We start from the raw sequence: 27,112 nt of genomic DNA, 5'->3' as shown, positions 1-27,112 counted from the left end.
ACATATCAATATGTACTATATTAATAGTAAAAAGAATATGTTACTCGTAAATTAAGTAACTACTCTACTATACTACTAGTAACATGTGTACTAGTAGACTAGTTTACTAGTAGTAACTAGTACTATACTAGTAGTACTAATAGTAACTAGTATTATACTAGTAACATATTAATATGTAATATCAATATATAACATACTACATACTAATATGACACTACATATTACTACATGTTACTAGTTACTACATATTACTAGTTACATATGTTACTACATATTACATATGTATACTAGTTACATATGTTACTACATATTACATATGTATACTAGTATACTAGTAAACTAGTATTAAGTAACTACTCTACTATACTAGTAGTAACATGTGTACTAGTAGACTAGTTTACTAGTAGTAACTAGTACTATACTAGTATACTAGTAGTACTTAGTAACTAGTATTATACTAGTAAACTAGTATACTAGTAACATATTAATATGTAATATCAATATATAACATACTACATACTAATATGACACTACATATTAATATGACACTACATATTACATATGTTACTAGTTACTACATATTACTAGTTACATATGTTACTACGTATTACATATGTACACTAGTTACACATGTTACTACTACATATTACATATGTACACTAGTTACACATGTTACTACATATTACATATGTATACTAGTATACCAGTAAACTAGTATTAAGTAACTACTCTACTATACTAGTAGTAACATGTGTACTAGTAGACTAGTTTACTAGTAGTAACTAGTACTATACTAGTATACTAGTAGTACTAATAGTAACTAGTATTATACTAGTAAACTAGTATACTAGTATACTAGTAACATATTAATATGTAATATCAATATATAGCATACTACATACTAATATGACACTACATATATATTATATGTAGTGTCAATATAACATACTACATATTAATATGTAGTATCAATATTAATATGTAATATCAATATATAATATACCACATATTAATAATGTTACTACATATTAATATGTAGTGCCAATGTATAACATACTACATATTAATATGTAGTATCAGTATATAACATATTGATACTAGTAACATATGTTACTACACACTACATTTGTTCTATATATGTTACTACATATTTTACTACATACTACATATTAATACTAGTATACTAGTAGTTACTAGTATACTACTAGTTATTAGTTACTACATATTACTAGTTACATATGTTACTACATATTACATATGTATACTAGTTACATATGTTACTACATATTACATATGTATACTAGTAAACTAGTATTAATACTAGTATATATGTTACTACATATTACATATGTTACTAACATACATAGTATATTATATGTTAGGGTTAGTAGAGTAATTTTACTCTTTTCAAATCTTTTTTGGACTAGGGAGTAAATGTTGTTTCCCGCTGGACTAGCCACTAATCCGGATTGGGTTTAGTGGACTAAACAGGAAATCTCTCATCTCACATCTAATTCAATTTTTCTTTTTATCATTTTCTGGCATGCTACATCCCTTTGTGTATTGTAAGCCCTGGAAACTTTTTTCGTTCCGCTCCACCAAGTTTCCCTGATTGCTTACATTTTCCTTTAGTTACTGCCTCCCAGTTGTTTGTAGCCTTATTTTGATCTCCATTTGTTAACACTCTCCAATTTTTAGGGAAATCTTGAGTTTTATATGGATACATGATTTGGGTTACAAGACATTGTTGGGTATTTTTATGTGCTTCTTGAATTTTTCTGTTCGTGGGATAATAATTGCAAATTTGTAACAAATATTTGTTGTGTCAGCAACTAGGACCCTTTGTTTGCTTAAGCAATTAACTGTCCGGATTCACTGGAACTTTTTTAATTTTCAATTCATTAGTTGCAATATCTTGAATATCAATTCATCATGTAAGGTATTTTATTTGCTTGGACAAAAGTATTTTTTGCGAAACTTTGTAACTCAAAGTCACATGTTGTTTCCATTGTATCTATTCGAGTTTGACAAGGGTTGTTAACCGAATTGACTGTTTGTGCACTGATTATTCATCTTATTTTTATAGAAGATTTGCTAATATATCACACCTCATTGCGGAATTTCAGGAATCATTAGTTGATTGCAGAAACTTATCAACGGCTTCCACTACTTGACTTTGAAACACGTCAAACAGAAAATCAGTTGCAGGACGCCGTGTTGCCATCCATAAATGACGAGAAACTCTCTTTGTGTCATGGACTTGAATAGACTAAAGGTATTCATTTTGAACTTTATAACATATATATTTGGAATGTGTGAAGTTCTATTTTTGGAAAGTCTGATAGTTCCTTCTTATTTTTGGATGTATTTCATCTTATGTTTGTAATCTTATACTTATCGAAGAGAAAATATCTCATGGAAATCTATGGGTTGATTGATGTATAAAAGTATATGTATTCTTCTGCTGGCATTGGTATATTAGTGGACTAATGACTACCATCATTTTGAATTGGATGTACTTCTTTTTGGATTGATTTCGAAATGATACTACATTGGAATGCACTGAGAGAAGAAATTGATATCGATCATTTTAATGGACTTATCAAATCTTGCTTTGGAGAAGCAAAAAAAGACTTGATACTCTATATCAATCATAAAAGGGCTAGGAGGTCTAACTTTGTAAAAAGAATAAAGGGAACATTACTAAAATACCCTTTTTTGTGTAATGTGTATACAAAACCACTATTCAAAAAAAAAAAAAAAAACCTCTACTGTCCAGCGCCGCCAACAACCACCACCACCAACCACCGCCAACAGCCACCACCACCACCGACGACCACCACCACCGCCGCCAACCACCATAACTGACCACCACCGCCAACCGCTACCACTGTCCACCACTACCGTCGCCAACCAGCACCACTGCCAACCAGCACCGCCATTTTCCTCCACCACCGCCGCCAACCACCACCAACAACCAGCGCAACTGTACACCACTGACAACCACCACCACTACCCACCACCACCACTTCATCCACCGCTACCAATCACCACCAGCAACCACCAATTCCACCACCATCATCAGAGGCAAATTGCTGAAAGTTGTCTCCAAATCTGAAGGCAACTTGTTGAAGTTGTCTTCAATAATGGAGGCAACTAGCTCAAGTTGTCTCCACACGTGGAAGCAACTAGGACAAGTTGTCTCCATATTATTAAAAGTATACACAAAAAATAAACCCGGCGTGAGTCGAACACGCATCATCTAACATGGAGTCAGTCGTGCTACCGTTGCACCACAAGTTTGTTAATGCAAAATGACATACAAAATCACATCCAAATAGATATTGGTTGTTAAGTTTAACTTACTGATGGATGTTGCAAGGGGAATGATGCAGCCGATATATCTGCCAAGGTGGTTACTTATTCTTCAATAAGAATTAATCTGCAAGGATAGATTTATGTTAGGAGTTAACATTGCAGCTAGTATTGATGTGTACGCTCTGCAGCTGAATGGGTTGAGATGATTTTCATGGTTACAGAGAGATGATGGATTATAGTAGCCTGATGAAAAGGGTTTGTTTGAGTGCTGAGATGTCAAAGATTGCAGTTCATGGAGATGAGGTGAGGTGTTGTTGAGTTGAAATTGCAGAGACTGAGCTGGTGAGTGGAATTTGAGTAGTGAGCTAATAAATGAATGATCGAATGCTTGTTATTACTGCCTAGATGAGTCGTTATTTCTCCTATGGTTTGGAGGTTTGTTGGTTAAGAAACAACTTACTTATATTTTACCACCAATTGCCACCATCATTTCTAGGCTTCATTAATGACTACCTCACACAAGTGATTCTTTGTTTCTCCATTTTCAAAAATTTGTTCGGCGATTCTACAAAAATTGAAAATTTTCTATCTCACATCTAATTCAATTTTTCTTTTTATCATTTTCTGGCATGCTCCATTCCTTTGTGTGTTGTAAGTCTTGGAAACTTTTTTCGTTCCGCTCCACCAAGTTTCCCTGATTGTTTACATTTTCCTTTAGGTACTGCCTCCCAGTTGTTTGTAGCCTTATTTTGATCTCCATTTGTTAACACTCTCCAATTTTTAGGGAAATCTTGAGTTTTATATGGATACATGATTTGGGTTACAAGACATTGTTGGGTATTTTTATGTGCTTCTTGAATTTTTCTGTTCGTGAGATAATAATTGCAAATTTGTAACAAATATTTGTTGTGTCAGCAACTAGGACCCTTTGTTTGCTTAAGCAATTAACTGTCTGGATTCACTGGAACTTTTTTAATTTTCAATTCATTAGTTGCAATATCTTGAATATCAATTCATCATGTAAGGGGTTTTATTTGCTTGGACAAAAGTATTTTTTGCGAAACTTTGTAACTCAAAGTCGTATGTTGTTTCCATTGTATCTATTCGAGTTTGACAAGGGTTGTTAACCGAATTGACTGTTTGTACACTGATTATTCATCTTATTTTTATAGTAGATTTGCTAATATATCACACCTCATTGCGGAATTTCAGGAATCATTAGTTGATTGCAGAAACTTATCAACGGCTTCCACTACTTGACTTTGAAACACGTCAAACAGAAAATCAGTTGCAGGACGCCGTGTTGCCATCCATAAATGACGAGAAACTCTCTTTGTGTCATGGACTTGAATAGCCTAAAGGTCTTCATTTTGAACTTTATAACATATATATTTGGAATGTGTGAAGTTCTATTTTTGGAAAGTCCGATAGTTCCTTCTTATTTTTGGATGTATTTCATCTTATGTTTGTAATCTTATACTTATCGAAGAGAAAATATCTCATGGAAAAATCTATGGGTTGATTGATGTATAAAATTATATGTATTCTTCTGCTGGCATTGGTATATTAGTGGACTAATGACTACCATCATTTTGAACTGGATGTACTTCTTTTTGGATTGATTTTGAAATGATACTACATTGGAATGCACTGAGAGAAGAAATTGATATCGATCATTTTAATGGACTTATCAAATCTTGCTTTGGAGAAGCAAAAAAAGACTTGATACTCTATATCAAGCATAAAAGGGCTAGGAGGTCTAATTTTGTAAAAAGAAAAAAGGAAACATTACTAAAATACCCTTTTTTGTGTAATGTATATACAAAACCATTATCACTAACCACTATTCAAAAAAAAAAAAAAAAAACCTCTTATGTCCAGCGCCGTCAACAACCACCACCACCAACCACCACCACAACCACCAATCACCGCCAACAGCCACCACCACCACCGACGACCACCACCACCGCCGCCAACCACCACCGCCACCACTGTCCACCACTACCGTCGCCAACCAGCACCACTGCCAACCAGCACCGCCATTTTCCTCCACCACCGCCGCCAACCACCACCAACAACCAGCGCAATTGTACACCACTGACAACCACCACCACTACCCACCACCGCCACCGCCACCAACCACCACCACTTCATCCACCGCTAGCAATCACCACCAATTCCACCACCATCATCAGAGGCAAATTGCTGAAAGTTGTCTCCAAATCTGAAGGCAACTTGTTGAAGTTGTCTTCAATAATAGAGGCAACTAGCTCAAGTTGTCTCCACACGTGGAAGCAACTAGGACAAGTTGTCTCCATATTATTAAAAGTATACACAAAAAATAAACCCGGCGTGAGTCGAACACGCATCATCTAACATGGAGGCAGTCGTGCTACCGTTGCACCACAAGTTTGTTAATGCAAAATGACATACAAAATCACATCCAAATAGATATCGGTTGTTAAGTTTAACTTACTGATGGATGTTGCAAGGGGAATGATGCAGCCGATATATCTTCCAAGGTGGTTACTTATTCTTCAATAAGAATTAATCTGCAAGGATAGATTTATGTTAGGAGTTAACGTTGCAGCTAGTATTGATGTGTAAGCTCTGCAGCTGAATGGGTTGAGATGATTTTCATGGTTACAGAGAGATGATGGATTATAGTAGCCTGATGAAAAGGGTTTGTTTGAGTGCTGAGATGTCAAAGATTGTAGTTCATGGAGCTGAGGTGAGGTGTTGTTGAGTTGAAATTGCAGAGACTGAGCTGGTGAGTGGAATTTGAGTAGTGAGCTAATGAATAAATGATCGAATGCTTGTTATTACTTCCTAGATGAGTCGTTATTTCTCCTATGGTTTGGAGGTTTGTTGGTTAAGAAACAACTTACTTATATTTTACCACCAATTGCCACCATCATTTCTAGGCTTCATTAGTGACTACCTCACACAAGTGATTCTTTGTTTCTCCATTTTCAAAAATTTGTTCGGCGATTCTACACAAATTGAAAATTTTCTATCTCACATCTAATTCAATTTTTCTTTTTATCATTTTCTGGCATGCTCCATCCCTTTGTGTGTTGTAAGTCTTGGAAACTTTTTTCGTTCCGCTCCACCAAGTTTCCCTGATTGCTTACATTTTCCTTTAGGTACTGCCTCCCAGTTGTTTGTAGCCTTATTTTGATCTCCATTTGTTAACACTCTCCAATTTTTAGGGAAATCTTGAGTTTTATATGGATACATGATTTGGGTTACAAGACATTGTTGGGTATTTTTATGTGCTTCTTGAATTTTTCTGTTCGTGAGATAATAATTGCAAATTTGTAACAAATATTTGTTGTGTCAGCAACTAGGACCCTTTGTTTGCTTAAGCAATTAACTGTCTGGATTCACTGGAACTTTTTTAATTTTCAATTCATTAGTTGCAATATCTTGAATATCAATTCATCATGTAAGGGATTTTATTTGCTTGGACAAAAGTATTTTTTGCGAAACTTTGTAACTCAAAGTCGTATGTTGTTTCCATTGTATCTATTCGAGTTTGACAAGGGTTGTTAACCGAATTGACTGTTTGTGCACTGATTATTCATCTTATTTTTATAGAAGATTTGCTAATATATCACACCTCATTGCGGAATTTCAGGAATCATTAGTTGATTGCAGAAACTTATCAACGGCTTCCACTACTTGACTTTGAAACACGTCAAACAGAAAATCAGTTGCAGGACGCCGTGTTGCCATCCATAAATGACGAGAAACTCTCTTTGTGTCATGGACTTGAATAGCCTAAAGGTCTTCCTTTTGAACTTTATAACATATATATTTGGAATGTGTGAAGTTCTATTTTTGGAAAGTCCGATAGTTCCTTCTTATTTTTGGATGTATTTCATCTTATGTTTGTAATCTTATACTTATCGAAGAGAAAATATCTCATGGAAATCTATGGGTTGATTGATGTATAAAAGTATATGTATTCTTCTGCTGGCATTGGTATATTAGTGGACTAATGAATACCATCATTTTGAATTGGATGTACTTCTTTTTGGATTGATTTCGAAATGATACTACATTGGAATGCACTGAGAGAAGAAATTGATATCGATCATTTTAATGGACTTATCAAATCTTGCTTTGGAGAAGTAAAAAAATACTTGATACTCTATATCAAGCATAAAAGGGCTAGGAGGTCTAATTTTGTAAAAAGAAAAAAGGGAACATTGCTAAAATACCCTCTTTTGTGTAATGTATATACAAAACCATTATCACTAACCACTATTCAAAAAAAAAAAAAAAAGACCTCTACTGTCCACCACCGCCAACAACCAACCACCACCACAACCACCAACCACCGCCATTTTTCCACCACCATCACCGACGACCACCACCACCGCAGCTAACCACCACCACTGTCCACCACCGCCAACCGCCACCACTGTCCACCACTACCGCCGCCAACCAGCACCACTGTCCACCACCACTGCCAGCCAGCACCGCCATTTTCCTCCACCACCGCCACCAACTACCACCGACAACCAGCGCCACTGTACACCACTGACAACCACCACTACTACCCACCACTGCCACCAACCACCACCACTTTCATCCACCGCCACCAATCACCACCAGCAACCACCAATTCCACCACCATCATCTAGAGGCAACTTGCTGAAAGTTGTCTCCAAATCTGAAGGCAACTTGTTGAAGTTGTCTTCAATAATGGAGGCAACTAGCTCAAGTTGTCTCCACACATGGAAGCAACTAGGACAAGTTGTCTCCATATTATTAAAAGTATACACAAAAAATGAACCCGTCGTGAGTCGAACACGCGTCATCTAACATGGAGTCAGTCGTGCTACCGTTGCACCACAAGTTTGTTAATGCAAAATGACATACAAAATCACATCCAAATAGATATCGGTTGTTAAGTTTAACTTACTGATGGATGTTGCAAGGGTAATGATGCAGCCGATATATCTGCCAAGGTGGTTACTTATTCTTCAATAAGAATTGATCTGCAAGGATATATTTATGTTAGGAGTTAACATTGCAGCTAGTATTGATGTGTAAGCTCTGCAGCTGAATGGGTTGAGATGAGTTTCATGGTTACAGAGAGATGATGGATTATAGTACCCCGATGAAAATGGTTTGTTTGAGTGCTTAGATGTCAAAGATTGCAGTTCATGGAGATGAGGTGAGGTGTTGTTGAGTTGAAATTGCAGAGACTGAGCTGGTGAGTGGAATTGGATTAGTGAGCTAATGAATGAATGATGGAATGCTTGTTATTACTGCCTAGATGAGTTGTTATTTCTCCTATGGTTTGGAGATTTGTTGGTTAAGAAACAGCTTACTTATATTTTACCACCAATTGCCATCATCATTTCTAGGCTTTATTAGTGACTACCTCACACAAGTGACTCTTTGTTTCTCCATTTTCAAAAATTTGTTCGGCAATTCTACAAAAATTGAAAATTTTCTATCTCACATCTAATTCAATTTTTCTTTTTATCATTTTCTAGCATGCTCCCTCCCTTTGTGTGTTGTAAGTCCTGGAAACTTTTTTCGTTCCACTCCACCAAGTTTCCCTGATTCCTTACATTTTCCTTTAGGTACTGCCTCCCAGCTGTTTGTAGCCTTATTTTGATCTCCATTTGTTAACACTCTCCAATTTTTAGTGAAATCTTGAGTTTTATATGGATACATGATTTGGGTTACAAGACATTGTTGGGTATTTTTCTGTGCTTCTTGAATTTTTCTGTTCGTGAGATAATAATTGCCAATTTTTAACAAACATTTGTTGTGTCAGCAACTAGGAACCTTTGTTTGCTTAAGCAATTAACTGTCTGGATTCACTGGAACTATTTTAATTTTAAATTCATTAGTTGCAATATCTTGAATATCAATTCATCATGTAAGGGATTCATTTGCTTGTACAACAGTATTTTTTGCGAAACTTTGTAACTCAAAGACGCATGTTGTTTCCATTGTATCAAGGGGCGGAAGCACAGGTTGACTAAACCTGAATGTAGCCCCCCCTTTTTCGTAGAAAATGTCATCAAGTTCTTTTTTTACCCTTATCCAAAATAAAATTTATGAGTTTAGCCCACCAAGCTCGTCAGTTTAGTCCACCAAGAAGAACAAAGAAAGAAATATGGTGGAAAGTTAAGCTACAAATCATGAAGTTTCAGTTGCAAATTTTTTTTTTCAAATGCAGTAAGCCTGATTACTTACTTGTCCATAATAGATGAATTGAGAAACTTGGGTGCATCTGTATAGCCATAGGAAACATTAATAGATACTGATCGATTCCACCTTGCAAATTAGGGTTTTACGTATTAACTTTGCTTAAAATACACTAGATCAACCTCGAAGGTTGTGGGGAATTGGTGAGAGTTTTAGGGTTATTCTGTGATTATCGGTGGATGAGATATTGTTCCTAGTTCCTACTGAATGTACAACGAAAATACATCTGCTTAATTTTCTAAATCTATGCTAAACATAGTCTGGGTTTCGTGGAGAATGGAGGAGATGAAAGTTGAATATATTCCTCCTGGAGAGATGTGAAGAGACGATCTAATGACTGATGTTTTGATATGGGTGAAGTTGTGATTTTAACTGCTTTTGGAGCTGGAGTTGATCATGAAATGTTAACATTGAGTGAGAAAATTAAAACTACAAATAGTTGATACTTGATACAGCTTGTTCATCGGTGTCTAAGGTTCTTTTTATGAAAGCACTATGAATGGTTACCCATTTTTATGATTATAGTCTTTTCCCAAGCTTTTGAAAATTTAAAAGATATAGACACCTTTTTTATAGAAAAAAAGAGAGAGTTACTGACAACAGATAGCTATATCCTTTGCCTCCCACATTAGAGGACTTTGAGAACTGCTTCCCATTTTAGCAAGATCCTGGAGATCTATGAAGTTTTTGGGATTAATGGCCTTACAATCCACTTTCTCAAAAGATTTGATTTTCAAAAGAAGATGATATACTTCAGAGTTGGTCTTCCAACTAGTTTTTTTTTTTCTCCCTTGAGAGTACTGGTTATGTGATGATCTGTGCCGAGTAAGTTAAATTTTTTGCATTTCAGTTGAGAGGCCCACTCCAATGCATCCCGAGAAGCTAAGCAGTCTCCTGCTTCTTTTCCTAGAGTTGTTGCTCCCCTGGTTCTTCTTCCGATAGTTTCTCCTTTGTCACCTATTAAGGACACAGCAATCCCAGTTAGACCTGTGCAATTATTATAATGAGAGTAAAAATCAAAAGATACTGTCATGTGTTCTTCCTGTTCAAAAAAATTAGGAGATCTTGATTGACTATTTAAACCATTTCTGGCTTGCAGAGTCATACTAGAGGTGATATGGTTTATGATGAGTTTCCATGTTCGACTGGGACAAGGTTTTATTTTCTGAAAAACTGCTTCACATCTGGATTTCCAGATGTGCCAGCACATGGTAGCACAAAGATTTTTCCAGGGGCCAAAGGGAGTGTCAGGTATGTCATTTCTAAACCAACTAGAGCACCAATCAGTAATGTTACTGAAACCATAGGTAGCATTATCCAGATTAAGATAGCAGTGAGCCCACACCGCCCTAGCAAAAGAGCATTTCATTAGAGCATGTTCTCCTGTTTCTATGATATTCCTACACATGACACAAATAGGTCAATATGATTTATAAATACAGTAAGACAGCCACTAAACGGAAGAATATTTTCCTTTATTTTCCAGGTAAAAAATTGAATTCTTGGGAGAACATGCATACTCCAAATTTTACCAGCAATGGTATCATTGCATTGAGAGGTTTTATTGTCTAGAAGATCATATAAAGACTTGCTAGTGAAATTGCCTTGTTTGTTGTCAATCCATCTGATGGTGTGATAGACACATTTATGTGTCTATTTTCATCTCTTTTGTGTATTTTGTTAGTACCCATTTGTTCTTATTACGGTGTTTTTATGTTTGTTTAGGTGTTTTTGGAGAAAATACCCTTCTGTGGAAAGAGTTGCTCAAAATGTGATGATTTACACCCCGGAGAAAAGTACTAAAGGCACCCCAGAAATGCACCGGAAACATCCCAGAAATGTCCCGGAGGAACCCAGAAAAATTACTATTTCCACCCAAGAATTACTATTTCAGACCAAATTGCTAAAGGGACACCCAATAGTGGTTAGGGGGACACCCTTCTTCACGGTTTGAAATAAAAATTTCCTGGAATATCTTTTTCACGTCTGCATGAATTTGCAGAATTGAATTCTATCGATTTTCTCGGATTTGATCAGCTTATTTAGATTGGGAATGATCTAGCACATCGAAACAGGGAAGGAAATAGATTCATGCACGCGAAAGATGGAAGATTTTGTGGATATCATCGAAACAGGGGAAGAAAATATTTCGAATATCCTGTTTGATTATCTAGCGTCTTTTCTGGGATTTTACGAGTGTTGGGAAGATATCTTTCCTGATATTTGATTCTATCTAATATGGAGAAGCTTTACAGCTCATCAAACGCGTGAAACAGAGAATAAAGAAGAAAAAATTTTGGAGATGAATATGTGAACAGCATGAATATTTGGGAGTTATTGCAAAGGATTTCGTCTACCTGTTGAGTATAAAAAGACTTCTGGGGTAGAGTAGAAGGCTGTCGAGAGTTTGGGGTCGATAGGAGGAGTGTAGAATCCATAGGAATTGAGAGAAAAATTGACAGAGAAACTGCTGCTGTTGCTGCTGTGAAGAACAAGGAATCGGCCACGGTTTCTTCATCCGAATCGCAACAGTTTCTTCATCTTCGCAACAGTTTCTTCAACCGATTTGCAACAGCATATTCAGCCACAGAACTTTATTTTCCGTTACCATTTGTTTCTCTGTAACAGTCCAACATCGTCTTCGCAACAGGAACTGCTGTTGCGATTTCTCTGTTGCATTGTTTACTCATTTGTAATCAACTTTGGAGCAATAATAATATATTTTGAGATGAATTACACCATGATGAGCTAATATTAATCTCTGGGGCAACGGAGGAAGCAATTCCACCAATAATAAAAATTTGGTAATTTCTATTTTTATTATTTATGCAATTAAATTTATTTAATTATTTGCCTTGAGTATATAGAATTTTTCCAAATATTTTACTAAATAATTGTTATTTTGATTGATGGATTATGCTGGACTTAGAAGTTTTTGATACTCCATGCTTTTAACTTACAATTATTATTTTACAAAATCAATTTTTGCAATAATTAAAACTATTTAAAAAAGGAAAAATCTGCACAATGAATATTAGAAATCTCATTTTTATTTGGTAGAAAAGTGGAATCCTTAGCCCCAGTTTCCTCCAAAAAGACTTCAATCACTTGCTATTTTAATTTTATTTATAAAATTTATATAAATCTAAAAGAAAAAAAAAAGTTACCTTTACAAGTTCGAAGAGAACCCAGATTTTAATCACTATTACTACAACATTTGAAAATACAACAAAATGGCGCCGCCGATGCGGACTTGTATATAGATTGATTTATTTATTTTAGGTTTATTATTTTTTTTAGAATTGTTTGTTCCTTTTTACGTTTCTTTTTGTCTTTATTTTGCAGGTTCAAAGTGAAAACTAAGGACTTGGAGAGGAAAAATCTTAAAGCGAAAAGAGAAGAAAAAAGGACAATTTTAGGATTTAATTTTTAATTTTTAAATTTTTTTTTTTAGAGTGTGCGAGGAAAACTGTAATTTTTTTTTTATTTATTTTGGACTTTGGACTTTAAAAAATTGGATTTTATTTTTTTTAACCCTACGGAAGGGTATTATTATTAAAAAAAAAAAATTATTATATAAACTGTGTGCAGGGAAGGACGACGATTACTATATCGTCTCGGCCCCTCGGGTTCGTACACGGAATAGGAGTCGTGGCCCGAGTCGACGACAACGGTTCATCGCCCGTCTGGTACGGGAGGTAAGTCCAATCGAAACACCCGCGAATCTCCTGCAAGCGGGTTACTGTCTGCCTTAAGGTGATAATTGTTTGAGGACGAACCAGACTGTCTTTATTTTCCTAGTAAAGGGCAAGGCCTGGCCTAAACAAGATAAGGGTTCGGATTTCATCACCGTTCCCTTCTTTCCCGCCTTAGGAAAACGAAACCTAATGCGAACCCAAGCTTAAAATTTGGAATAGAACGAGACCGATAGGGTAACGAGCTTAATAGGAAACTCGTTCGAAAAATATTGGTTGCTCTTTAAGCACACTCCAAAGTTCATGATGGTTTCTGTGAGTTGAATGCGTGACTGCGCCGCCTTGTGATAGCGGTGAGGCCTTGGGTATCAAAGCTCCACTGAGCTTCCCTCGCCTCAATTCAACTTACTTTGACTCGGATTGATTCCAGAGGGGTTTGCTCAAATTGCAACGAATTCCCTTTCGAAAGATAGAAGCTGGTCTAGAAACAATCTAAGTGGATCCATCATGCTTTTTGTTTGCTAGAAATCTTTAGGTTTGCTTTGGTGGAGTCGAGTCGGCCTTGTTTGTGATTGTATAGAATCCCTCTGTAGTTTATATTTCTTCGGTGATGAATCCTTTTGAGGAGACGCCACATGCGATGACGTTGCGAGAATATATGTCTAGAAATTCTCGTTATCAAGAGACGTCTTCGGAAATGACTCTTGGTGAATATATGCGTGGGCAGCGATATATGGATACTCCAACTTTTATTGAGGAATCACCTCTAACGATCTATGAGAAATATTATAAACATAGACCATGTAGTTGGGAACAAAGCTTGAGAATTCGTGAATATCAAAAATTATATTGTGATGATGAGGATAGTGATGATGAAGAATCTGAAATATGTAGGCAGAGTAATCAGGAATTTGTTTCTCCAATTGAGCCTTATAATGATAATGTTATTTCTAGTTCAAATCCAAATAATTTTAATAATTATTCACCTATTCAAAAGGACGAGGATTTGACTAGAGATACCACAGTTTTAGACGAGGATTACGAAGCCGATAATGGTCTAGAGGAACGAGTTTATTCTGAGAATATTGTTTTAGAGTCTAGCGATTTAGAAAAATTAGTCTTAGACGAAGAACATGAACTCGTATAGATTTTAAATATGAGTAAAGATGCACCACCTGATAATAACTTAGAAGAATAAATTGACCATTTTCAAGAATCTAATGATCCAGAAATTAGGGAGATTGTGACTAGTCTAGCTAGAGACACTGAAAACTCTAAGTTTGGGGGTGATTATCACCTTCCTAGTGCCTTACCTTTAACTCTTAGAAAGGTCCCTCACTTGGGACTTGACATATGTGCCTCAAACATTTTACAAGATTACCTTCATACTCGTTTTCCCGAACCTAATGATGTCCAGGAAGAAGTTCAGTCGTTAGAAACCCATCCTCTGGTTGATGTGGTTTTCCCAGTCTATGATCCCCAGATTGACTTTGTTTTCCCACCAAATAGTTTTCTTCCAACTGTGGGAACGTTTATATTCCAAATGTGTCGAATATTAAGTTGTGAGACTAAACCTAAATGCCTTAGGAAATTACAATCGATACATTTGCTTAAGAATGGCCACTATTCTCACTGTGGTCAATTTTGTAAGTCATATCTGATTGACTTAGAGGATCCGCAATTATTTAGGTTATTACTTTGTGATTCCAAGTTCTTATTTGAGTTTTTCCAGACTCTAGGACCTAATAATTCGGATCCAACCTATGAATAAACGCAACCAATGAAAATATTCTATTTAGACCCTTTCATAGAACCTGAACCTGAACCACAATTAGCGATAGTTATCAGGAAACTAGGTAAGGGCATGCTAGTGTTGTTCATTTCGTTGGTTCACTGTAGTTTCCTTTTGTCAGCTCTTTTTGGTTTTAAAGACCCACAGTTATTCTGGATACTGTTATACGGTTCGAGTTGACTAAACCTTTTCTAAGTCTGGCTGAAGACTTTAAACTTAGCACTTTTTGGGAGGTAACCCAATCTCATGCAACACGGTAATATCCTTCCTTAACTCTTTTGCTTCAAATAGTAACCGTTTCTCCTTGTTCATGCTTTTAGTTTCATCTTTAGAACATTGAGGACAATGTTAGATTTAAGTTTGGGGGTATGGGAGAAACTTTTTAGTTGCAATAAATAAACTCCATAGCCTAGAAATTTACGCCTATTAAGGATAGCACTAACCAATCTAAGTGGATGGAAACATTTTTGTTTTAGGAGCTGAGGAACCAATCTGACTAGATGGAAACATCTATAGAGTCTATTCATAAAAGCACAGAGCTCAGGTGTTAGAATTAACATGATAGTTTCGCCATATCTCGTCGAGTCCTTTTCACTTTCTATTTTTAGTTTTCTTTTATTTCAAGTGATTTGGTGGGGGCACACGATTCAAGTTGTTACCTTTGCTAGGGTGAAATAGAGTGACTGAGTTACCTTTTCAAAAAAAAAGAAAAAAGAATTAGACCGGACCAGTTAGACCAATCGGAATAAGTATTAACACTTGGATAGCAATATGCGTGTGTTCTCCCTGTTTCCGTCGCCTAAGCAAGCGTGGAATGCAGGACCCGTGGGAACTATCGTGTAATCTGCTGACAAGAAGCATGCGCTTGGATCAAAAAGATTTATTCATGCCGTTAAGTTAAAAAAAAAAAAAAAAAAAAATAATGGTTATTGTTATGTGTAGTCAACTGCTGGTTCTCTTGTATGTGCCAGTTTGTTGATCTAGATTTAAGTTATAGACCACTGGTTCCCTTGTATATGCCAGTGTGTTAATATTAGTCAGACCGGTATCTCAGTCATTTAGGTTAGGTTCATCTTGGCAGAGGCCTTCAGACAGATATGGGAAACACCGTTCGCTTTTCAACCATCTACATTTTTCTTTTTCCATCTTCTTAATCTTTTCATGTGATTAGTCTGACTCCGAGTATGATGTCCATCGTGAAACTATCTTATTAGAGCTCTGTCACTTATGTGAATTTTAGTATGCTTGAGTGCAAACTCGTATACAGCAATTGAAATTTCGCGTCAGGGTACTTCCTCCTGTAATTAATAAGTATGCCAACCAAGGAGGTTCTTTAGTGATTTCCAAGATTTTTCGTAGATAGCTAGGGTCTGGAGTATTGGTTTTTGTGGGTACACCTCTGATAAACCCACCCGAGATTAACTCGGTCACTTTTCAAGAATAAAATTTGCTCGAGGACTAGCAAATAATAAGTTTGGGGGTATTTGATAGACACATTTATGTGTCTATTTTCATCTCTTTTGTGTATTTTGTTAGTACCCATTTGTTCTTATTACGGTGTTTTTATGTTTGTTTAGGTGTTTTTGGAGAAAATACCCTTCTGTGGAAAGAGTTGCTCAAAAAGTGATGATTTACACCCCGGAGAAAAGTACTAAAGGCACCCCAGAAATGCACCGGAAACATCCCAGAAATGTCCCGGAGGAACCCAGAAAAATTACTATTTTCACCCAAGAATTACTATTTCAGCCCAAATTGCTAAAGGGACACCCAACAGTGGTCAGGGGGACACCCTTCTTCACGGTTTGAAATAAAAATTGCCGGGAATATCTTTTTCACGTCTGCATGAATTTGCAGAATTGAATTCTATCGATTTTCTCGGATTTGATCAGCTTATTTAGATTGGGAATGATCTAGCACATCGAAACAGGGAAGGAAATAGATTCATGCACGCGAAAGATGGAAGATTTTGTGGATATCATCGAAACAGGGGAAGAAAATATTTCGAATATCCTGTTTGATTATCTAGCGTCTTTTCTGGGATTTTACGAGTGTTGGGAAGATATCTTTCCTGATATTTGATTCTATCTAATATGGAGAAGCTTTACAGCTCATCAAACGCGTGAAACGGAGAATAAAGAAGAAAATTTCGGAGATGAATATGTGAACAACAAGAATATTTGGGAGTTATTGCAAAGGATTTCGTCTACCTGTTGAGTATAAAAAGACTTCTGGGGTAGAGTAGAAGGCTGTCGAGAGTTGGGAGGAGAGAAGGAACGCTGCAGAATCGAGAACCATGATTTCTCTCTGCTGCTGCTGCCGCCATTGATGAAGATGAAGAACACTAAGAACGGACTCGCAGCAGCAGTCGTTTATCAACAGTGTCTAAGACGCACACTCGTGGGTCGTAGTTAGTCGTACAACAGCAGTTATCATTTATCGTTCCTCTTGTAACAGCTGAACAGCGCCTTTGCAACAGTTATTTCTGTTGCGATTTTTCTTTTCAATTTTTTTTACACCTTTTCATCATTTGTAAACCACTTTTTGAGCAATAAATAATTATTTTGAGAGCATTTTTACTATGATGAGCTAAAACCCAACATTGGGACGACGGAGGAGGCCAAACTTCATACTTGGGGTAATTTCATTAATTCTTTTTAAGACTTTTGCATTAATTTAAAATTGAAATATGATTTGAATTAATTGGTTGTTATTTAATTTGATGATGTCTGCTTGGCTTAGGTGTTTTGATACATCATGCTTAGGACTTACAATCAATGTTTTGAAAATCTACTTTGGCAAAATAAGAGTCCATATAATTTATGTTTTGAGCGATTATTGTTGAGAATAAATCATTGAGCTCTACGTTATGAAAATTGGCCGAATCATTAGTCCCAGTACCTCTCGCCCATTGTGACAAATATTGTGTATATATTTTTATTTTTAAATCTTTACAAGTCCGAGCAACGAACTTTTACTACCACTTTCAAGACTACAACATGGTGTCGTTAATGTTTGAATTAGGTTTAATCGTCAAAATTCTTTCAATGGTGTTCCAGTCAAATATCTGATGTAAGATTTGAACATTCCAACTATCTCCTATCATAAGATCGCTAACAAGGTGGATATTACTAGATTTGCTATCATCTCTAATGTTTATAGGATTTCCCTGAGCATTGGTTATCCACTAGTCTTTCCAAATACTAACACTAGTACCGTTACCAATTTCCCAAATGATATGCTCCTTCATTAGCATTAGACCCTTATAGACTCCTTTCCAAGCCCAAGACGAGCTCTCATTACAGGTGGCGTGGAAGGAATTAGAATTGGGGTAGTATTTTCCCTTTATAGTTTTGGGATAAACAGGTTTTGGTTGCTTGAAGAGTCTCCAACCGTTTTTGGCAATTAGAGATAAATTCATCTTATCAAGATCCTTTAGACCGTTTCCCCCCTTCTCTTTACTTTTACTCAGATTATTCCAATCTCTCATGTAAACACCTTTAGTGACCCCAGTTTTCCCCACCGGAAATCTCTAATTATACATGTGGCCTTTTTTGTTATTTCCTTAGGAAGAATGAAAGTGGTCATGTTATAGACAGGGATGGACTCAAGAACAGCTTTGGCCATGATACCTCTACCAGGAGGGGATAAAGACTCGCCTTTCCACCCCTTGAGTCTTCCTAGCATGTTCGGAAAGGATACTACACTTCAAGAAGCACAAGAAAGGATACTACACTTTGTTGTTTGTTGGGGATAGAAAGATTAATCTTTTTATGCTTAGTTTTTTTCTTGCTCGGAATAGACATTTACTGAGTGTAAAAAAAAAAATTTAGCCCCCCTATTTTGGAAACCTGGTTCCGCCACTGATTGTATCTATTCGAGTTTGACTAGGGTTCTTAACCGAATTGACTGTTTGTACACCGATTATTCATCTTATTTTTTTAGAAGATTTGATAATATATCACACCTCTGGTGTTCGCCGTAAAGAGAGTAGCAGGAAAGCAAAACCATAGAAAATACGAAAAATGTAACAAAGCCGAACAAAAAAAAAAAGAAAAGGAAATGGGACCACTTCATCTAGAAAGAGAAAACAATGAAAAGTAAAAAAGTCTTGCCACGTATGCGGTGGGTTTGACAGTGGGTTAAATTGGTTGGTTGAATAGAATTATTGGAGGACTAATACGTAATTATAATGGAACAAGGGTAAACTAGTAAAATAACTTCACATTAATATAATGTACTCATCTCTCCTACTTTTACTATTTTCTATGGCTTGTTTATTATTATTTACTACTCCTCGTGGTAATAATTGGGTGTTATCTCTTGTATGGACGCACAAGATAATAAAACCCGTATTGTTAACACTCGTTCCCTAGATTAATTACTGCGCAAAAGTAAAAAGGTGTAGTCCCTGTATATAGGCGCAAATCTGTTTCCAATGTAATATCTTCCCTATATATATGAGTAAAGGAGGAAATCTGTTTCCGGTGTGATATTTTCCCTATATGTATCAGTAAAGCTGTTTATTGTTAACACTCATTCCCTAGGTTAGTTACTGATCGAAACATTCCATTCTTACGGTTTCTTCCGTGAAAAATGTTGACCAAGCAAAAAACTAGGGAGAGGGAGGAGAACGAGGAGAAACTGTTTAAACTCCTGCATTTAAGTTGTTTAGTTGGATTTAAATTCCTTTATTAGGTAATTAGCTGAACATAATCTTTTTAATAGGATATATTCTCATTGATTAACATAATCTTTTTCTTCTCATTGATTAACAGAATAATAAATATGGGCAGATCAGGTATAATTAGATTTTTTCTTATTTGACGAGATTTGTCCTTCTCAGCCGAAGTATAAGGCATGCAACAAATCCTGGATCCTCCCTGTAATCTAAGGGAGAACACAACAGAATGATAGCATCAGCGTACCAAGGAATAGCAACAAAGAAAAATCCCATTACGAAACCGATGATATGTGATCCAAGTACAAAGTTGATACTTATAAGCATATAATGAGCAAATCTAATAATTATAGCATCAGTCTTGTGAGTAAATGACACTTGGCAACAATGATGGACAAAATAATAGTATTTCTAACACGGAAAACAACTTTTCTGAAATATTTGAAAATAATTGAGTGAAGTGCCCCCGATCAGCTCACAGCTGAAATATTTGAAATCCTGCCTATATCCTTCTCTCCACGAGAGTGCTTGCGCTTTTGCCTACTAGATAGCTCTTGATCTTTAGATAAGTCAAACGCCAACAGCTACAAATGACAACAGAAAGATAGGTCAGAGAAAAAATAGCAAGAGTAACAACAACTACAACCACGATGAAATAAGCACCAACAACATCATTTTATAAACATGACGTCAGGTTAAAAGTCGTCCTGGTAGCTATATATACTGAAGCAATAAATCGAACTAAATGCTCACTCAATATCAACTGTCTTCTTTTTCCTTGGCGACCATAGAAAATGGTTTTAATTAGTTGTTATGACCTAGATATATTTCAATTTCAAGGATTCACTATATAAAATATCGAATATGGAAGTGGTTTCCCCATAAGTTCAATGGATAAACAGAAGATTCAAAACAAACCTCCTCCACTTCCCCATTCCATAAGCAGTGAACCGCCAAAGATCCAATTACAGCTGGTACAATGTACAGAAGGGCTGGCTGAAACAAGAAAACAGATCAACTGAATAAATTAACTAAATGAAACAAGATAAACACAATATGCAACACTGATTTTCTTCTTATTTGCTTCTACATATTGAAAAATAACGGGATATTAATACTTGTTGCATAAGTTACCTGTGCAGCCTGACAACAGTTCATCAGACAAATACCAATGATGTAACCAAAGAATGCACTATAGAAGTATCCTAGGTGCATTCTTCCAAAGATTGCACTATAGAAGTATCCGAAGTGCTTTTTTCTTGATTCATCAAAGTGAAGCGCTAATGACACAAATATGCCTTCAGAAAGAAAAACAAGGAAAGATTTATCATCAGACCAGAGAAATAAAAAAATAAATTACAGAAAAAAAATGATGTTACAAAAATCATCTTAGAAGATACACCATCAGTGTGAGGTCTATACTATAGAACCTTACAGATGCATAAAATGCCAACACACAAGTGACGAGATTTGTTAAACAATTAACACTAACCGAATATAATTTTTTTGAGGTAAGAAAATCCTGTAGTGCATGTACAGCGATCTAACATGATTATGCCACTAAACAACAAATATAAATGTCAAACAATTACCAGGAATTACGACATCCCCTAGTCCAAGCATGGAATATGGTCGAGCAGCATCTGCTGTTGGGAATAGAAGCTGCAAAATCGAGAAGAGAACGGTATTTCACTCAGCACGGGGTTACCAGATGCATTAAATACTGCAGCACATGGGGTGTGTACATGCATATTCTGCTACAAGTTTAACCAAATAGGGATATCTAGATTTGTAGGGAATACTAACCTTCACTGGGGTATCAAATGATTTGACACCACTAACCATCCCCGGGGCAAAAAACACCCAGACTATGTCATATAAGAAAAGACCAACCTGCAATGAAAAGGTATCCCAAGAACCCAAACCTGTTAAAACTTGTTTACATAATCTTCATAAAGCCTCACATGCGAAAATAGTTGAGCTCCACAATTGACATCTAGTTGATGGTATGAGATTTATATGCGAAAACACCCAGACTATGTCATACAAGAAAAGACCAACCTGCAATGAAAAGGTATCCCAAGAACCCAAACCTGTTAAAACTTGTTTACATAATCTTCATAAAGCCTCACATGCGAAAATAGTTGAGCTCCACAATTGACATCTAGTTGATGGTATGAGATTTATATTCTTACTAAGGGAAAGCATCCATTTTTTAAGGAGCCCAGAGAAAGCGTTTCAATTCCCTGCAAAATTGATCAAACCTGAGCTATTAATCTTATTGCAGTTCATCAAAACGAAATTCAAACGAAGAAACAAATAATTGATGCTTTACAAGATACAGCTTACAGTAAACCATAAATAGAGATATCATTGTTCCAGCAAATTGAATGCATACCATAGGAGAAAACTACCATCATTTCAAAGTCGAGAATCCAAAATAATTCCCAACTTCTCATTACAGTCCCTGCCATATCATTAACTAAAGGATGCTCCTGCACATCTTTCCAGACATTCAATATAATCTGCTCCAGCCTCAACAGATCAATACTCAAATCATGTTCCAAGATGTTCCCAACTTCTCTATGTTAAACAGTGTTCCATCTGTGCCCAAATTGTGTTGCAAGTACTCGTCTACACTTTGACTTCCCTAGCCTTGATTAGAAAACCAACCATGTTAAAACCTCGTATATAGTTCCAATTAAGAAAAACGCAAGATTACAGCAGACACCACGTCCATAAGAAACAGAAGAAAAGGGGGAATTCTAAGCCCACCACCCCCCATGGGTTTTGTAATCGCTTAATTTTTGGGAATTCTATTCCTAATCACCCTCTATTCCTATTTACCAAAGATGGGAATGGAATTGAATTACCAGGTAACTGATCCCATTCTCTCCAACCAAACACGCCAGTAGTTTACCAATGAAAAGGCATCTTGGAACATATGATATCAAACAAATAAGATAATCAATCTAGAAAGGTATCTAAGATAAGAGGCTAAATCTAATATTACAAAATAAGGACATTTTATGTGGCTTTCCATTAATCAGTTGTCACCTGAATGCAGAATGCAAGGCCCAATACATTGTTAGGGAACCAATGCTTCTGAAAAGCATACCATCCACATAGAAATGCTCCCGGGATTGCTGCTACTACATAAGACAACCTGCACTCGACCTCCACATCTGTTTAAGCAAGCACAAAATAATCATCATTCTGGGCAAATAAAGTTTAAGGTCATCGATCAACAATGGTAGTCAGCATACAACTACAAGGATTATTCAACTAGTTTCCCAGAAAAGACAATATACAAAAGGGCTAATGTAGTGGATAAAGGTGCTAACATGTGGAACCAACCTCATCACATCATCACATAAAAGGAGTAAAACGGAGTTACTCTGCAGCAGGTAGCGACATAGGTAACAAGGGAAAAATAAAATGGCTCGAAAAGTAAAAACATAACTAATAGACCGCAACAAATAGTTGCAACTCTCACACACACACAAGAGAGAGAGAGAGAGAGAGAGAGAGAGAGAGAGAGAGAGAGAGAGAGAGAGAGAGAGAGAGAGAGAGAGAGAGAGAGAGAGAGCAGAGAGAGAGCAGAGAGAGAAACAGTGGAAGTATGGTACACGCCCCAGGAAAACATAGACTTCATCTTCCCATAGTCTTGAAGAGAGAAAGCGACTAATTGCAGGTAAGAATATACCCCTACACAGGAAATACAGGAAACATCAGATTACGTCGGATTAAAATCCAATAACTAGCCTAAAAATATAGAAATGTGGACCATACGGAGAGAACATACGGGAGCGCAAAGATCCCCAGTACATAGAAGTACCAGGCTAGTGCAGCATCAGCCAAATCTTTTGGTAAGACTTGCCGAAGTAGTACACATAGTGAAAAAAGCAGTGCATTCTTAACATACTGACGCATAGCATTGTTTGACATACTCACCTGCATTAACATAATGATCAAATCATCGATCTAAATTCTAATACACATCAACCAGGAACCAGCAACATGTAAATAAAAATGGAAGTGAATTGGCATATTACTCCTTCAGATATATGAGGATGGGCTGAATTGAGCGAACGGTAGCAGCCCACATACACTGCTAAGCAAGCTGTCAAAGCAACATTCGCATTTGTATCTACCTTCGTGGCAAGGGGTGCCACATACATCAGATTACAAACATATGCCCCAAACATCAATAAAGCACACTTGTAGTACTTAAGAGGCATTAGTGAAATAGGCATGCATGGTCTTTTCAAAAAAAAATGGACAAAAAACAGGAAAGTTATGAAAATCCTCACATCAAACAGGATTCTAATTAGTGTCACAAGACTGTCTCAACAAACCTAACATCAAAATTCAAATAACATGGAGAAGACACATTTCCACCACGATTGTTAGCTTGTGTAATTTGATTGTTCCATAGTGCAACTGGATGAGTTTTGTTTATACTAGGTGAAAAAGAAAGAGTTGTTAAATTGCACGAGTCAATCAAATTTCTTAAGCAATTTATTGTATGTGCCAATCTAACTTTCTGGGTTATAAGATTAAGGCAATCAACATAATAGACAAAGAGTTTCGAGAATAACCTATAAGAGCAAAACTGGCAATATATTCCCTTGTCCTCATTTTTTTCAACATAATAGACAATGAATTTACAGCACCCCTTTTCTTCTTCAACACGGATCTGAGAATAGACTACAACAAAAAAAAAATCAAACCTTAAGTATTAAAACAGTAGTCAGTTGAATCAAATTGGATACAAAAAGAAGAGAAATTCAAGGATTTTCAGGTACCTTGAAGAGACCCAAGATTGAACGAGGAGAATAAGTTTCTGAAACAAAATAGACTTTCATAATCAGTACATTATTAGCATAACAGACTGCTGCATCATTAAACATGAACTCCCTAACAACAGTGCAAAAAACCAAAGTTCTCAAACAATAATAACTGAACATACTACATTAAAAAAAAATCGTAACAAAGACAACAATAATCAGAACCAGAAAAGAGACCACTTCCTGAGACAGGTTAAAAAGCTACAAGTTCAGACATAAAGCTCTTCAAGACAACCTGAGTCACTGAGACGAAAGTGAAAATTAATTTCACCAGAAACCTCCTTCGTTTAAGAAGAAGAAGAAAAAATACGAAAAAGAACAAAATACGTTTGGTGTCTACTATCCCTACAAAGGAACTATGTTCCTTAATTGAGTATCCAATAAAGAACTTAAACAGCTTTATCATTTTTAGAGCATAAAGGCAACATGAACCAATGGCCCAAACTAGCTAATGAATAATGAACCTACAAAAAATAAATTGACGTTTCTGAATTAAAAGAAAACCCCACAAAAGATGCATATACGGTTTCATACTTGTAGAAAACATTTTATGACCACCAACACTACTGGAGTATAAGAACGAAAAAGCATACTCTATTAGTTGTTGCTCTGCTACTTGACTATCATCATTTAATGTAGGAATAGATAGTTGGACCAGATCTTACCGTAGGAAAAGGCTTGGCAAATTCGTCTACTGCGGAGAAACCTAGAGAAAGTAAGAATCGCAGCCAGGGAAGGAGGAGAAAGAGGAGGGAGAAAGAGAAAGTGAGGCAGCCGCTAGGGTTTTACCCTTCTGTTTTTCAATTTTATACATGGAGTTGGAAACGTGGCCTCAGTGAGGGGCACGCGGCAGATGGTGAAGCGGGAGTGAGGGTATTGCAGGTATACCGGTTGCGCCCGCGGGTTCACGGTCCGGTCAGGGTTTACCCGTTTTCTTACAAGCTCTCCAACCCGCGCTCGGCTTGTTTTGACAACTAGCCAAGCCGGGTACGGGTTTTTACGGGCCGGATCGGCCTAACCAGCGGGTTTTTGCCTTATTTTCCAGCTCTAGACCAAAACAGATACCATTATATAATGATAATTAATATGGGGAAAGCCACTTTTACTAGAGGGAAAGTTGACTCGGTCTAAGATTTTTGACTTCTAGTCAACATTGGGTGGATTTGATAATAAGCTTTCCCTTATCATTTTTTTTTGTTTGTTTTGGTATCATCTCTGACAGCAGAAATATGGAGGAAGAAGAAGATGATAACAACTGGCCAGAGCCATGTCGTGTTGGGAGAAAGAACTTAAAATTGTGATGAGGAAAGAACATATTTCGTTTACTAGCTAGCTACTTCCAAGATTGGGTCTATTGTTGATGTTCAGGGTAGTCGGGATCTTGGAGTGCTTTGTGTTCTCTCTCATGTCAATTCATTTGAAGAATAAGCCCATATAATCACAATTGTGTATAGGTGATCATTTTCGTGATCAATTAACAAAATAGTCAATGAAGTACTGTTATTTGACAAACAAATCCCATACCGCAAAAAAACAAATTCATCAGATTAAGTTTGTGTAATCTGATGCATTTGTGTTTTCTGATATACAAATTCTCTTTTTACAGTACTTCATGAAGTCTTTGAATTAGGTGTATGTGTATTCAGCGTTGTAGGTTGAACTGACATAAGTTTAACACTGTAGAATTTTCATTCCATCATAGAAACCCATACCTTTGTCATATCGGAATGTCTAACATGCATGGTTAGGCACAAAAGTATGGATATGATGCTCACGGTATACAACGACGATGGTTGTGAAGGCCTCAGCTATAAAAAAATCATCTTCGGGCATCATCATCCAGTACTCGACATCCATATCATGGGGAAAAAATTAGGGTTTAATGGGATGTGGACGTACGTTTAGTTTGGGAAGACTAAAGGGTGATAAAAAAATTATAAGGGAAAAGCTAATTTTAAATCCACCCAATGATGATCGGAAGTCAAACATCATAGACTCAAATCGGCTTTCCCTTTAATAAAAGTGGCTTTCCCCCTATTAATTTTCTATATAATTACAACAGTGTTTTGTACAAATAAAGTGGTCAAGAGCAGTTACTAGGAGGTTAATACGGTTCAGGGAATCCTAATAATGGAGCACCAGTATTGCCAGCTTATATCCAACTTGGATTAAAAATCATCAGTTTAAATCATGTTGGAATTAAGAGTAACATCATACATTCACCATTACAACTATCATATTGTTAGAAACACATAAATCCCATTAAAGGACCTAATTACATGTTGGTAAATTAAAAATCCCAAATCAGTAATCATTTGACATCAACTGAAACAAAATTAGTTCAAAGAAAACCTATTACTCCATCACAATCACCAAAGAAAAAAAATGCTTGTACATATAAATCCCCAAATCAGTAATCCTTTCACATCAATCAAAACAAATATAGTCAAAATTAAGTCTATTAATCCATTACCTAGATGGGTTGCACATGGTTCGGTTCAGTATGGTTTTTGGCACAACCAAAACCGAAACCGAAGTACTC

General features: G+C 36.3%; 2 protein-coding genes across 7 annotated transcripts; both read right to left on the bottom strand.

Annotated features, from left to right (window-relative positions):
* Positions 1–19,974: 19,974 nt before the first annotated feature.
* Positions 19,975–25,342, bottom strand: LOC113297947 (signal peptide peptidase-like). Of its 6 annotated transcripts, none has more exons than XM_026546561.1 (12): positions 25,236–25,342; positions 24,529–24,566; positions 24,322–24,430; positions 23,526–23,674; positions 22,778–23,428; positions 22,119–22,375; positions 21,646–21,966; positions 21,527–21,613; positions 21,313–21,382; positions 20,855–21,018; positions 20,639–20,716; positions 19,975–20,304 (listed from the first exon to the last, which is right to left on the bottom strand). In XM_026546561.1, exons 8-12 carry the CDS (start codon positions 21,563–21,565, stop codon positions 20,191–20,193), a joined length of 465 nt encoding a protein of 154 aa, XP_026402346.1. In that variant the 5' UTR covers positions 21,566–21,613; positions 21,646–21,966; positions 22,119–22,375; positions 22,778–23,428; positions 23,526–23,674; positions 24,322–24,430; positions 24,529–24,566; positions 25,236–25,342; the 3' UTR covers positions 19,975–20,190. The 6 variants fall into 6 exon arrangements, with proteins under 6 accessions (XP_026402346.1, XP_026402347.1, XP_026402349.1 ...); XM_026546562.1 differs by having other exon boundaries at positions 21,782–21,966; XM_026546564.1 differs by having other exon boundaries at positions 21,814–21,966.
* On the bottom strand, positions 22,763–23,961 carry LOC113294979 (signal peptide peptidase-like). The gene is made up of 4 exons (XM_026543343.1): positions 23,776–23,961; positions 23,526–23,674; positions 23,334–23,428; positions 22,763–22,905 (listed from the first exon to the last, which is right to left on the bottom strand). The coding sequence occupies exons 1-4, from the start codon at positions 23,959–23,961 to the stop codon at positions 22,763–22,765; spliced, it is 573 nt and encodes a 190-aa protein (XP_026399128.1).
* Positions 25,343–27,112: the final 1,770 nt, after the last annotated feature.

Source organism: Papaver somniferum, chromosome 7 (assembly GCF_003573695.1).
Source record: "Papaver somniferum cultivar HN1 chromosome 7, ASM357369v1, whole genome shotgun sequence".
Taxonomy (NCBI): Eukaryota; Viridiplantae; Streptophyta; class Magnoliopsida; order Ranunculales; family Papaveraceae; genus Papaver; species Papaver somniferum.
Note: the sequence above shows the minus strand (reverse complement) of the source record. Positions and strands in the feature narration are given on the sequence as shown.

What these genes read in the sequence shown, in the direction of transcription:
- LOC113297947 (XM_026546558.1), bottom strand. An exon ending in AGGGGATGTCGTAATTCCTG is followed by an intron (nt 21,019 to 21,312) that starts GTAATTGTTTGA and finishes TTCTTTCTGAAG; the next exon opens with GCATATTTGTGTCATTAGCG. An exon ending in ACTGTTGTCAGGCTGCACAG is followed by an intron (nt 20,717 to 20,854) that starts GTAACTTATGCA and finishes TTCTTGTTTCAG; the next exon opens with CCAGCCCTTCTGTACATTGT.
- LOC113294979 (XM_026543343.1), bottom strand. Translation starts at nt 23,961, where the DNA reads ATGCCTCTTAAGTACTACAAGTGTGCTTTATTGATGTTTGGGGCATAT. An exon ending in ATCCTCATATATCTGAAGGA is followed by an intron (nt 23,675 to 23,775) that starts GTAATATGCCAA and finishes ATGTTAATGCAG; the next exon opens with GTGAGTATGTCAAACAATGC. An exon ending in GCGTGTACCATACTTCCACT is followed by an intron (nt 22,906 to 23,333) that starts GTTTCTCTCTCT and finishes TTGCTTAAACAG; the next exon opens with ATGTGGAGGTCGAGTGCAGG.